Source organism: Arachis ipaensis, chromosome B1 (genome assembly GCF_059453495.1).
Source record: "Arachis ipaensis isolate K30076 ecotype BB chromosome B1, ASM5945349v1, whole genome shotgun sequence".
In the NCBI taxonomy this organism is placed as follows: Eukaryota; Viridiplantae; Streptophyta; class Magnoliopsida; order Fabales; family Fabaceae; genus Arachis; species Arachis ipaensis.
The window spans coordinates 117,258,637-117,271,597 of record NC_142436.1 but is presented as its reverse complement, the minus strand read 5'-3'; the positions used below and the strand labels follow the sequence as shown (position 1 = coordinate 117,271,597).

The 12,961-nt window shown below is 38.8% G+C and overlaps 1 protein-coding gene across 1 annotated transcript; it reads right to left on the bottom strand.

Annotated features, from left to right (window-relative positions):
• Positions 1–5,904: 5,904 nt before the first annotated feature.
• On the bottom strand, positions 5,905–6,550 carry LOC148578067 (uncharacterized). Its single transcript, XM_088502952.1, has 2 exons — positions 6,425–6,550; positions 5,905–6,318 (listed from the first exon to the last, which is right to left on the bottom strand). The coding sequence occupies exons 1-2, from the start codon at positions 6,548–6,550 to the stop codon at positions 5,905–5,907; spliced, it is 540 nt and encodes a 179-aa protein (XP_088359078.1).
• Between the last annotated feature and the right edge of the window lie 6,411 nt (positions 6,551–12,961).

Genomic DNA, 12,961 nt, shown 5'->3' with positions numbered 1-12,961 from the left:
AATTAACTACAAGATCACAACTTTGAATGCGTTCTCCTTGGTAAAACCGTTCCCGCCTAAACGTTTCCCATGATTTCCTCGTGTGATAGAAGCCTCTAACTTCTCCACTACCATAATTACTCGAATCACTTATTCGAATAACTCATTTCGATTACCTGAATCAAGTACCTTGTTCGATTTATCGAAAAACCTTGAAATCGAATCTGTGCCGAAAAACCTCAATCTAATGCTTGCGCGTGAGTCTTCTCGAAAACTGCTTATGTCTTCGACAGCTTTACCTCCATCGAAAAATATTTTTCGATCAACAAATTGCCCCATTGGATTAATATGTCTGCTCTCGATAACTTTATTGGAAGATAAAACACTTAATCCAAATTCAAATTTCAGTTTTTAAATCAGTAATAACTATCATTTAACTTCCTATTAATACTGACCCACTCAACACGTTTCTCAAGACTCACGCTTCCTCTTCCTTCCACTTCATCTTCCTTGCGAAGTTATCTCTATTCGCATTCTTTCTACAGTAACAGCTACAGTACCACTTTAAATTCACCAATCTCACCCTTGTTCAAATTTTCCTTGAACTCATTGTTCTCTGCATCCTTCTTACATCAAACCTCCTTATAGAATCTTTAACCTTCCATTTCCTTTTCCTTCATTCTACAATGGCCGCTTCCTCTTCTCATGCTACTGCTCAAGACAAAGGTAAAGGTCATGCAGTAGCGCCGCCAGCTCCACCAGCCCTTCGCATACTAAACCAAGTCAATGATGAAGTCATTGACGATCCTCAACTGCAAACTAATGACACTAAAATCTTAATCCCCTTCACAATAGGTGAAGATACCCATTGTTTCCTCGAGCTGATCGAATCCCTAGAGAGGGCAAATAAAAAACTTTCTTTCTTCCCTAGTGCCGAAGGTGAGGATCTATTGATCAACCAAGCTTTTAACATCTCCCACTTCATTAATCAAAAACCCTTCAGGAATAATCCAAAGATTAATCCTCGAGGATTCGACTTCTCAGCCTGGTACCAATGCCTTGAACCCACGAAAAGTGCTGACTAGGGGCTTTAGGAATACAAGAACTACTAAGGCTCTCCCATTTTTCACTTACAACGCTCCCTTGGATGATTGGGGCTGTGACTTGCTTTTGGAACAGGACAACCAACAACTTCCACCTCCCTTGTGGAATGATCGGAATGTCCCTTTTGGATGTAACTGCTATCACGGGGATCCCAATAAACTCTCCAGATTGTACTCCTAACATGCAGCCTGAGCGCAAATACAATGTTGCCTTAACCAATTCTTACAGCGATTTCATCGCTAATAACATGGGTGCAGAAAATATTGATGTTACAGATGATGAACATGTAGCCTTCTTATTCTATTGGCTGAATGCAATTCTTTTCTGTTCCCAAAGCGTCCAAATGTCAAAGCTCTTTCTTCCCTTGGTTGCTTTGCTTTACGAAGAGAAAGTTCTTATTTTGGCCAAGCTTCTTCTAGGGCACATTTTCAAAGAACTTGGTCAATTCGTTCATTGTCTTCGAGACAATAGTATAATCAGCACAGGTGGCCCTCTCTGGCTCCTCCAACTATGGCTCAATGCTATTTTCGAAAGATTTATGACGAAACCTGGAGGTGGTGGCATCGATAAACAGCACATCGAAGCTTTTTGATTAGCTGATTATAAACCCAACTTCCCAAATACACAAACAGATGAGGACCGATTCTGGGCTATTTTTTCTCTCTTCCATTCCTGTAAAAATTTTCACAATGAGGATTTAGATTTCGCCCCTTTTTTTGCATCGAAATCATGGTCCTACGTGGCTCGATCGCTTGCTCTTTCCACATGACATAGAGGAAAGTGAACTAGCTAATCAAAACTGGGCGAATCTGTTAGCTGTTCAAGTAATTCCTATAAGGTTACCCCAGCATAAAAAGGAAAAGCTCAAAGTGACCCTATACGCCCCTCACTTTACAGCCAGACAACTGGGATTTTCGCAAGCCATTCCAACCCCTTTTCCTCGGAACAACAAACCACTCTGCCATATCACTCTGCCTTCTCAACGCGACTTTGATTTTCTCCTTGCAACAAATCAACAACACAAGGAACATTTTAATTTCCTTGTTTATGATCGTAGCTCATACATTACGAAATCTTGTTTCGAATGGTGGGCTGCCTACTATTCTAGGTACAATCATACCTTAGAGGCAATCCAGCAATTTGTCATTCGAACAAACCCTGCTGCTGAGGGTTCTCCCAAAAAATCCCCAAAAAAAAAGGCCGACACAACAACCTCTTCTCGGCAACCACAACACAAAAGTCGAAGAACTCCTACCAAGACTTCCAGAAAGGTAACCATTATCCATCTACTATTTCACACATAATCATATATTTCCAACTAACACATTTTAGAAATCACATCTATATATTAACTTTCAATTCTAATCTCCTCATTAGTTACGGTTACAACTGTCAAGCGAGAGTTCTAATGGGAATGAGCAAAACATTCAGAACATTCTTGCTGCTTCTCCCCAATCAGAGGACACAGCTAACTCAGATCCTTGTTCCCAATTAGTTCGAAAACCCAGACTAATTCAGGTAATACAATCATCTCTAAATGTATTTCATTTAAGTTAAAATAAATTTTAACTTTTAACTGTGTACCTTTTATACCAGCCTACCACTACTGCTCATTCAATTACATCTTCTGTGGCACCTGATCGACCAATTCTGCAATAGCATTATGATCCAGGGCACTCCACGTCTCATGATTCAATTCAAGTCACAGGGTCTACTCAGCCACTCCAGACCATTTTTCCACCTCCCCATGTAACACAAGTGGTTGATCTGACAACAGATCCTTTGCAACATTCTTCAGTAGACACTTTAATACTTGAGTCAAACTCACCAAATAATCAGGCTGCACTCTCTGCAGAAAATCAGGTGGCTCCAGACTCCGACTCTGTTTCTAGAGTTGCTGACACCACCAATTCAGATTCTCCTCGATCCAGGGTCTTAGAGACTCCTCAAAAACTGCCTAGTCCTCCTCAACAAGCTGGTTTTCAAACTCCCCCTGGACAAGTATCTGACACACTAGATGCCTCCACCACTCCTACAAGTGCTACATTGGCCAGCTTTATCTTTGTTCTGGACCAAGTTATCCAAGAAGATGAAGTACCTATACCAGTGCCAACACTCCCAAAACCTGCTACATCAAGACCTTCATTCGAACTAAGTGTTGACACTCGAGAACAGCTTCAGTCACTCATAAAGCTCTTGGATCATCCACCTACCACATGGGTTAATGATACAATTCTTAACCAACTCTTGTCTGATCTTTTAAATTCCTCCTTTGAACTCTCAGCTAACATACCACATTCTGCTTCGATTCAAGAATTCAAATAACTTCTCAACGAGACCGTAGCTTTTCAATTTCAACTCCAGGAAACTAAAACCGACGAAGCTAAGATCAAATCTAATATAGAAGGTTGTATTGCAGCCCTTCGACCAGTCCAAGCTTCTCGTGAGGAATTCAATATAAGAATTTCTCATGCTATTTCCATTCAAGCTTTTTATGATCAAGAAAAAGCGAAACTTGAAGCGGAATTAGCTCAGATTAATGAAAAGCTTGCCAAAATACACCAGAGACGAGCTACCATAGTCAAACCTCTGGCCACGGCCCAACAAGAGTAGCAACACCTCATCCAAGAGCTTATTTCAATTGAGATTAAATGAGAAGAATATGAAAAACAACTCGAGAAAGTCCAATTTGACAAATTCAAACAAGCTGAGGCGCTTTCAACTCTGGACAGCAGAAGGGCAAAGCTACGTTCTGATTTAACAAAACTATTGGCACCTTGAATTTCTTTTCATTTCAAATTTCTCTTTGTGTGATAGTTTTTTTTTATCTTTTCTGGACTTGTGTATGTTGAACTCTAATTCTGCCAACAATAGTATTGTTTCAAGTATCTCCCATTAATCGAGTTAATTACTTTTTCTGACTCGATATTTTTAATCTGATAAGCATTTCCAGAATATATCCCTATTATTTGAAAAGGACCTTCCCAAGCATGGGACCATTTGCCAAGAAATTTTGATTTCTTTTCCATTGGCAAAATAACTTTCAAAACCAACTCGCCTATATCGAAAGATTTTTTCTTGATTCGACGATTATAACTTCGAGCAATACTTTCTTTTTGTCGAACTATATTTTCAAGTGCCAAGATTCACTCCGAACCTAACTCATTCAACTCATCGAACATTGCATTCCAGTAATCATCAACTGAAAGATCATTCTGCTTCGATATTCTTAAAGTATTTAGATTTATCTCTAATGGCAGCACTGCATCATGACCATACACCAATTTGTATGGCGAAGTACCCGTTGATCCTCTTGGTAAATTTTGATAAGCGTACAATACTTGGCTTAAAGTCTCATGCCACGTTCGAGGTTTATTCCCGATATGCTTTTTGATCAAACTTATCAGAATTTTATTTGCTGCCTCCACTTGCCCATTAGCCTGTGGATAATAAGGGGTTGAGGTAACCATATTAATATTCATCGAGGCTGCAAAATTCTTAATTCGCTGACCAGTAAACATAGTTCCTTGATCAGTACTTAATGTTTGAGGAATTCCAAATCGATGGATAATATATTCCTCGATAAAGTCTATTATTTCATTTTGACTAACTTCTATCAAGGGAATTGCTTCGACCCATTTAGTGAAGTAATCAATTGCTACCAAAATAAACTTGTGTTGTCTCGATGAAGGAGGGTGAATCAACCCAATCAAATCTAAGGCCCGGCCTCTAAATGGCCATGGTTTTATTATCGAATGCAGCTCAGATGTAGGGATCTACTGTATCGAACTATGCAATTGACATTCTTGACATGCTTTTGCATAATCAATGCAATCTTTTATCATAGATGGCCAGTACACATGATTGCGATATAACACCCATCTCATTTTCTTTTCAGCCTAATGGGGACCGCATATCCCATTATGGACTTCACCTAAAGCAACATTTTGATCATGTTGGCCTAAACATCTTAATAAACTCCCATCGACTGGAATATTAAGATCCTTAACAACTGAGCAGTAAATTGTGTGTCTTTATATCATGCCTGTATGAAATTGAAATGTTATATGGTGGCTAAATTGGTAAAGGTTATAGCACAAACCGATCTCATAAAATATATGTTGAGTTTTCCAATGTTACGAGGGCATTTAGGAAAATGGATGCTGGCATTAACGGAGTTTGATTTGCAGTATGTCCCGGCCACAGCTGTGAAGGGACAGGTCATTGCAGATTTTCTGGTAGACAATTTGAAAGATCTGAATGACCAGGGGGAAAATGTAATCGATGTTGAAGTCAATTATTGGAAATTATATTTTGATGGATCGAAGAACAAAGATGGTGCAGGGGTCGGAATCCTTATAATTTCACCAGAAGGGGTTCCATCAGAGTTTCAATTCGAGTTAAAATATCCTTGCTCAAATGATGTGGCAGAATACGAAGCTTTGATTTTGGGTCTCAAAAATTGTGTTAGTAAAGGGGCTTTGGAAGTCCAGATATTGGGGGATTCCTAGTTAGTTTTGAAGCAGTTGTCGAAAGAGTTTAAATGCAATAATGAGAAATTGCAAAAATATTTGACAACTACTTGGGAGTTGTTAACCTCTTTTCGAAAAGTTTCTTTGGTTCATATTCCAAGTATTCATAATAAAATTGCTAATGAATTAGCCCAAATTGCTTCGAGATATAAAATTGGTCCAGAAAATTTTGAGAAATTAGCTAGTATTCATCAGATTTTAGTACCTGCGAGTGAAAGAGAAGTTTTGTGTATGGATGAATGGGAAGATAATGATTGAAGAAAGCCTACTGCTCAGTATTTGAAGGATCTTAATATTCCAGTTGATAGAAAGATGAAATTGCAAGCAATATTTTGAGACCCAAAATCAAAGCTTCGTATTCTGCCACATCATTTGAGCAAGGATATTTTAACTCGAATCGAAACTCTGATGGAACCCCTTCTGGTGAAATTATAAGGATTCCGACCCCTGCACCATCTTTGTTCTTCGATCCATCAAAATATAATTTCCAATAATTGACTTCAACATCGATTACATTTTCCCCCTGGTCATTCAGATCTTTCAAATTGTCTACCAGAAAATCTGCAATGACCTGTCCCTTCACAACTGTGGCCGGGACATACTGCAAATCAAACTCCGTTAATGCCAGCATCCATTTTCCTAAATGCCCTCGTAACATTGGAAAACTCAACATATATTTTATGAGATCGGTTTGTGCTATAACCTTTACCAATTTAGCCACCATATAACATTTCAATTTCATACAGGCATGATATAAAGACACACAATTTTTCTATCGGAGAATACCTCCTTTCGATATCGGTGAGAACTCGACTAAGGTAATAAACGGCCCGTTCATGCTCATTTCCATCATCTTGGGCTAACATACACCCAATTGTACTCTCAGATGCTGCAATATATAATTTCAAAGGCTCATGTGGGCGAACATTCGCCATAATCGGAGCATTAGACAAGTAAGCTTTATCGAATCAAATGCCAATTGATGTTCCTTTGTCCATTCGAACTGTGAATCATTCTTTAACTTCACCAAAGGGGCAAACACCCGAGTTCGATCAGAAAGATTCGAAATAAATCTTCGAAGATAGTTGACCTTGCCCAAGAAGGACTGCACTTCTTTTTTCGATTTTAGTGCAGATAACGCCAATATTGCATCTGCTTTATTTTTATCAATTGCAATTCCTTTTTTATGTACAACAAAGCCTAAAAAATTTCCAGCCGACACACCGAAAGCACATTTTAAAGGATTCATTTTTAATCCCTTCTTCCTCATGGTCACAAATGCCTTTCTCAAGTGATCGATATGTTGACTTACTGAAATCGATTTGACCATGACGTCATCAATATATACTTCGATAAATTTTCAATAAACTCATGGAAAATTGCATTCATTGCCCGCTGATATATTGCTCCAGCATTTTTCAAACCAAAGGGCATAACTGCCCACTCATAAGTGCCTAACGCCCCAGGACAACGAAAAGCAGTCTTGGACACGTCATCTTCCGCAATGAAGATTTGGTTATATCCTAAATAACCATCCATAAAACTAAGGATTTCATTTCCTGCTGCAGAATCAATTAACATATCTTCAATTGGCATAAGGTATTCATCTTTCAGAGTAGCATTATTCAAATCTCGAAAGTCAATGCATACTCTTAACTTCCCATTTTTCTTCATTACTGGGACAATATTCGAAACCCACTCAACATAGCGTGCAGTTTGAATAAACTTTGCCTTAATTAGGCGTTCTATTTCCTCTTTGATTTTCTCATTGATTTCCAGAGTAAAACGTCTTGGAGTTTGCTTCATAGGTCTAGCATTCAGTTTTAATGCCAATTGATGTTCCATAAGTGAACGATCGAGACCAGGCATCTTATGATAATCCCAATCAAAACAAACTTTAAACTCATATAAAAGATTATAGAGCTCAGTCCGAAATAGATCGGTAAGATCCTTACATATATATGTAATTCAAACATCATCAAGAGTCCCCATATTTACTTCCTCTAAAGGATCTTGAGATTCGAACCCTTTATAATGATCATCATCCTTTACCGAATATTTCTCAAAACCCAGTGGTTCGAGATCATAGATGCAATCAAAAGTGAAATCAATAACATCATCAGAAATAGAAGGAACTAAATGATTTATTTCATTAACATTACTTCGATTTTCAACACAATGCGTTTCTGCTATCAAGTCATCCATTGGATTCGAAGCATTACTTTCATTACATATATATGAAATATCTAAACCAGAAAAAGACTCGACCGAAGAAATCGAGTTGATACAATGATAATTAGAAAAACCACTAAACCTATGTGATTCTACTTCATCAGAAGAACCATTTTTATTTTCTACAAAATGAAAACTACTTAAATAATCATGTAAGGTTACCAGGTAATCAAAAACTTCTTCAACCTGGTCCATAGGGCAACTTCATCGAGAGATCTTCATGACGAGCAGTCCCAACCAGTCAGGGCAAACCCCAATTCTAGGTAACGCAACTTCACCGAGAGGCCTTCTGAAGACAAGTAACAACCTTCACAATTATAAGGATTCAGTGTTCAATCAACATTTAGAGGTTTTAACTTAGGATTATACATCCTGAAATCAATTTGCAGTTGTTCGACATAAAGGTTCGAATCTGCTTTGATGACTTCAGGTTTGCCATCCTTTGTCCAGAGAATGACACTTTGATGCACAGTAGAAGGTACAGCCCCTACACCGTGATCCAGTGTTGCCCCAACAAAGTATTATAGCTTGCTTTTGATGGAACCACCACGAACACAGTATTTCATTCGGACGATCCAACCTTCACAGTCAAAGTAACCAAACCCCTCGCTGGAGTTGAAGCCCACTGTAATCAGTTACAGCAATGTTTGTGGGGACTAAGTCATCAGGATGCTTCCCCACCTTCATTAACATCCTTTTAGGCAACAAACTGATTGCTGCCCCACCATTAATCAAAACCTTATTTACTTTGATCCCACTCAAAGTAGTTGTTATATGAAGTAGGCGGAGATGTGACATTTATTTCTCAGTAGGCCGAAGAAAATACCCTGGCTTATCTTCAATTTGAATAAAGGAAAAAGCTTCCTCATCCTCCATATCATAATCTTTTTCCGAGTCTCCTTCATATTCTCCCAAATATTCAGTGGGGATGATCGAAGTCGTCCTGATCATATCATCATCCCCTTCTTCAAAATATTCTTCATCGACATCCTCTTCTTTGCTTTTGTCGACTCTTGAAGGTTGGGCTATTGCCTTACCCTTTTCGGTCTTTGCAGAGGATGCAATCCCCTTTGGATACATCTCTCCATCAGAAGGAAAGACAATTCAAGAATGAACAGAAGGCGTTGCCCCCTTGCTTACTTCCACCTGAGGCTTCTTACTCTAGTTGAAATTTCTCCTGCCTCACTTACCTCTAGAAGGTCCTCTGGCCCTACCACGATAATAGGGATACTGATTTCAAGGAGGTCCCCGATGTCCCCACTGTGGGTTACGTCGATACAAATGATCCCATTTTTGGAACACCTGACAGTTCCGAATCCACTGGACACCAATAGCTTGATATCTACATAGAGGCGTAGACGCGCTCTGTTGAGGAGTCTTAGAACACTGACCCTCAATGTGCCGAATTGGTTGTCTCTGGCACGCCTGCTCTTCCCTGTGAGCCAACTCTTTCTTCATTCTCTTTTTCTCAAAGATTGCCGCTGCTTCAGCATCAAACACAGCATTACACCGTGGGCACAAGGATACATCACGGTCTTTAATTTTTTGTTGAACCAGAAAGTCCAATAAACCATCCCCTGCTCTGGATATACAGATCTCACTTGTGACTCAAAATCATCAAGAGCCACATCAAAGTCATATGACATGCCAACCAAGTTTACTCCAAAGCATGGCTCTACAAAGCTAGCATCTGCTTCAAAGGGATCAGTATTAACCTTCATCTCCTTCTTGCCATCATCAAATTTCAACCGTCCCTCCATTATAGCTTCCTGAATTAAGTCCCTGAAATGAACGCAGATGTTAGTCGAATGACTTGTTGCTTGGTGATACTTACAATAAGGCTTTCCTTTCAAATCTTTCACCGAAAGTAAAGTTCTACCCTCAGGCAGAATTAATTGTCTATCTTTAAGCAACACATAAAAAATCTGATCAGATTTCAAAATATCAGAACTATATTTCTTTCCACTTTTCAGTTTCGAATAATTTGATTTTTCATTCATAGGAAGCTTTTTGAGTAAAGAACAGACATATGGAAGGCCTTTCTTAAGTTCAGCCAAATCGACCTCTGTTTCGAAATCGATTTCTTCCTCTGAGGACTCCATAGTCACATAGGCAACTTTTTCTTTTCGAGTAAAAGGTTTACTCTTTGATCATTGCTCACTCCTATACTTTTCTTTCTCCTTTTTCATGAGTTTCGTCTGACGAACCATTTCAGCCAAACGGGCTAAATCAGGGATATGTACATTAAGCAGCTTTCTACGCATATAAAATCCTAGCCCCATAGTTGCTATTTTCACTATCTCACTTTCAGGTAATGACACATAGCACCTACTTCTAGTGTTTTTGAAACGTATTAAATAATCATCAATGGTTTCGCCATCTTCACGTTTCAAAGCCACTAAATCAGTAACTGCTGCATTCATTTCTCCTCGATAGAACTGAGTGTGAAAAGCAGTTTCTAACTGATTCCATATGGTTATTGAATTTAGCCTGAGATTAGAAAACCAAGTAAATGCATTCTTCGTTAATGAAGAAGGAAAAAACTTCATTTTCAAATTTTCATCATTGGCTAAATTTCCAATCTCAACCAAATATCGAGCCACATGTTCAGTAGTTGATTCTCCGACTTCCCCAACAAACTTTGTGACTATCTTTGGATTTTTCACCCCTCTTGGCACTTCAGCCATTTGAACAACTTGGGGAAAAGCATACACAAAGTGGGGTTGATTCATAAAACCAACATTTAGACCAACTCGATTCAGTACTTTTTCCACAATTCTGGTGACTTGATAACGTTCACCACCATGATTATTACGTAATCTGGCTAAAAAGTCATCAGCATTTTGGCCTCGAGGAACTACATGAGGATTTTCTTGATTAAAAATATTGTTTTCATTTTGAAATAGGTTTTTGAATCCTTCATTATTTCCCCCGGCATTATGACTTTCCCTTTCCTCATAATCTACGATTCGAGCAATCCGTTCGACTTGTCTAGTAAGACGTTCGAATTTTGATTCGTGATCAGCCATTATTGGATTCAGAATTATAGTCATTTGTTGAGTCAACAAATTGACTAAGTCATGATGACTTTCCTCTACTTGTTGTTGATATACTGCCATTGAATTTGCAGCATTCGAAGTAGAGCCCACATTATAATCACGAGAATACTCGAAATATTGTTGTGGGTTTTGGGAGTTATTCCCTCCATTTACATTCCCAAATCGGACGGGAGGAACAAAATTACCCACCAGTGGGGTGTAACTAGGAGGAAGACCATATGGAGGCCAACCAGCGGTTAATGGAGGCTGGAATGGTGGCAAAGTACCACGTGGACGAATATTACGTCCAACGTTTTCAGTCTGAATAGCCCTAACTGCTATACTTTCAGTTCTGATTGCGCCTTCCGAACGTGAAGTCACATCCGCTTGTTGTGTAGATATTGCTATGCTATCATTGGTGGATGAACCACCATTCACATTTGATATTTCATCGGCCATGTGAATGATCTTTCCACTTCGTAGTCGCATACACTGAGTGACACCACAAAATACTTATTTGACACAGTTTAAAATTTCAAAACTGTCCCACCGGGCGTGCCAATTTGTTTTGTCAATTTTTAGCAAATTGATGGTGGTTCGATATCTAGTGATTTGGGAGCGAAACCTACTCCTCTGTGCAGGTACCAGTTTTTCTAAAAGTGCATCAAAGTCTCTTCGATTAGGTAAGTTTTAGAAATAAAAAAAATTGAAATTGATAAATTGATGAAAGAAACAAAAGGGAAAATTTTTGAAAAGAAAATACGCATAAAACGGAAAAGTTTGTGCTGAAATTGAAAGAAAGCAAATAAAATGCCTTTGACTGGGTCAGAGGACTTTGACATGGAAATTTAAAGTGCAGAAATGTAAATTAAACGAAGAAGATAAAGAACACTTGAAAGATAAATTTGCTTGAAAAGTAAAGTTTACAAAGTAAATTAAAAGAAAGAAAATATGGAAGGAACCCTACAGAAAAGTTACTCGATCGCAGACTCAGAAATTCTCTGGGATGTGAGTATGCTTGAGTGTTTTCTAAGTAAAAGTTCCAACCCTCATTCCCTAATATTTCTTGGTATTTATAATCTACTTTCTGATAACTATCAATTAATTACAATTAACTATAAGATCACAACTTTGAATGCATTCACCTTGGTAACCATTCCCGCCTAAACATTTCCCATGATTTCCTCGTGTGATAGAAGCCTCTAACTTCTCCAATACCATAATTACTCGAATCACTTATTCGAATAACTCATTTTGATTACCTGACTCGAGTACCTTATTCGATTTGACTTGTTCAATTTATCGAAAAACCTTGAAATCGAATCCGTGACGAAAAACCTCTATCTAATGCTTGCGCGTGAGTCTTCTCGAAAACTGCTTATGTCTTCGACCGCTTTACCTCCATCGAAAAATATTTTTCAATCAACACTCCTTTAGGCCTTAACAGATGAAATTGGAGGTGTAGCCTGTGGGGTGGAGATTCTTTTTCTTTTTCTTTTTCTTTTGCAAAATGATGATTTTTATTTTTTACTTCAATTTCTCCTTTTTCTACGTTAACATAGGTTACTTTTAAACTTAAAAATATTAATGCGTTAAAGTTAGCTCCCAGTAAGTACCATATCTTCCTCTGCTATCTTCTATGCTTTCTATGAAGCTCATAACTCAACTTTACCTCTCTCCCAAACCCCACTTCTCATTTGGCTCCAAGGTGGCCCAGGATGCTCCTCCATGATTAGAAACTTCTATGCTTCTTCGTGCGCGTGCCTTTGATTGTGCAAATCACGCGAGACCAGCCTCGCACATGCACAACTCTCTGTTCAGTCTAGTCTGGGGGCTAAAATTGCATACGACGCGTGCGCGTCAGGAACGCGCACGCGTGGAAGGTCATTAATTGAAAATGACGCACACGCGTCAGGGACGCGTACGCGTGATGGGGTTTGTGCTTCCAGCACAGTTCCAGCCCCACACCAACACAACTCTCTGGCCAAACACCCATTTATGCCGATTTACAGGGTTAGTGGTGCACAAATTGTGAATCACACTTTTCACAACTCGTACCACTAACCAGCAAGTGCA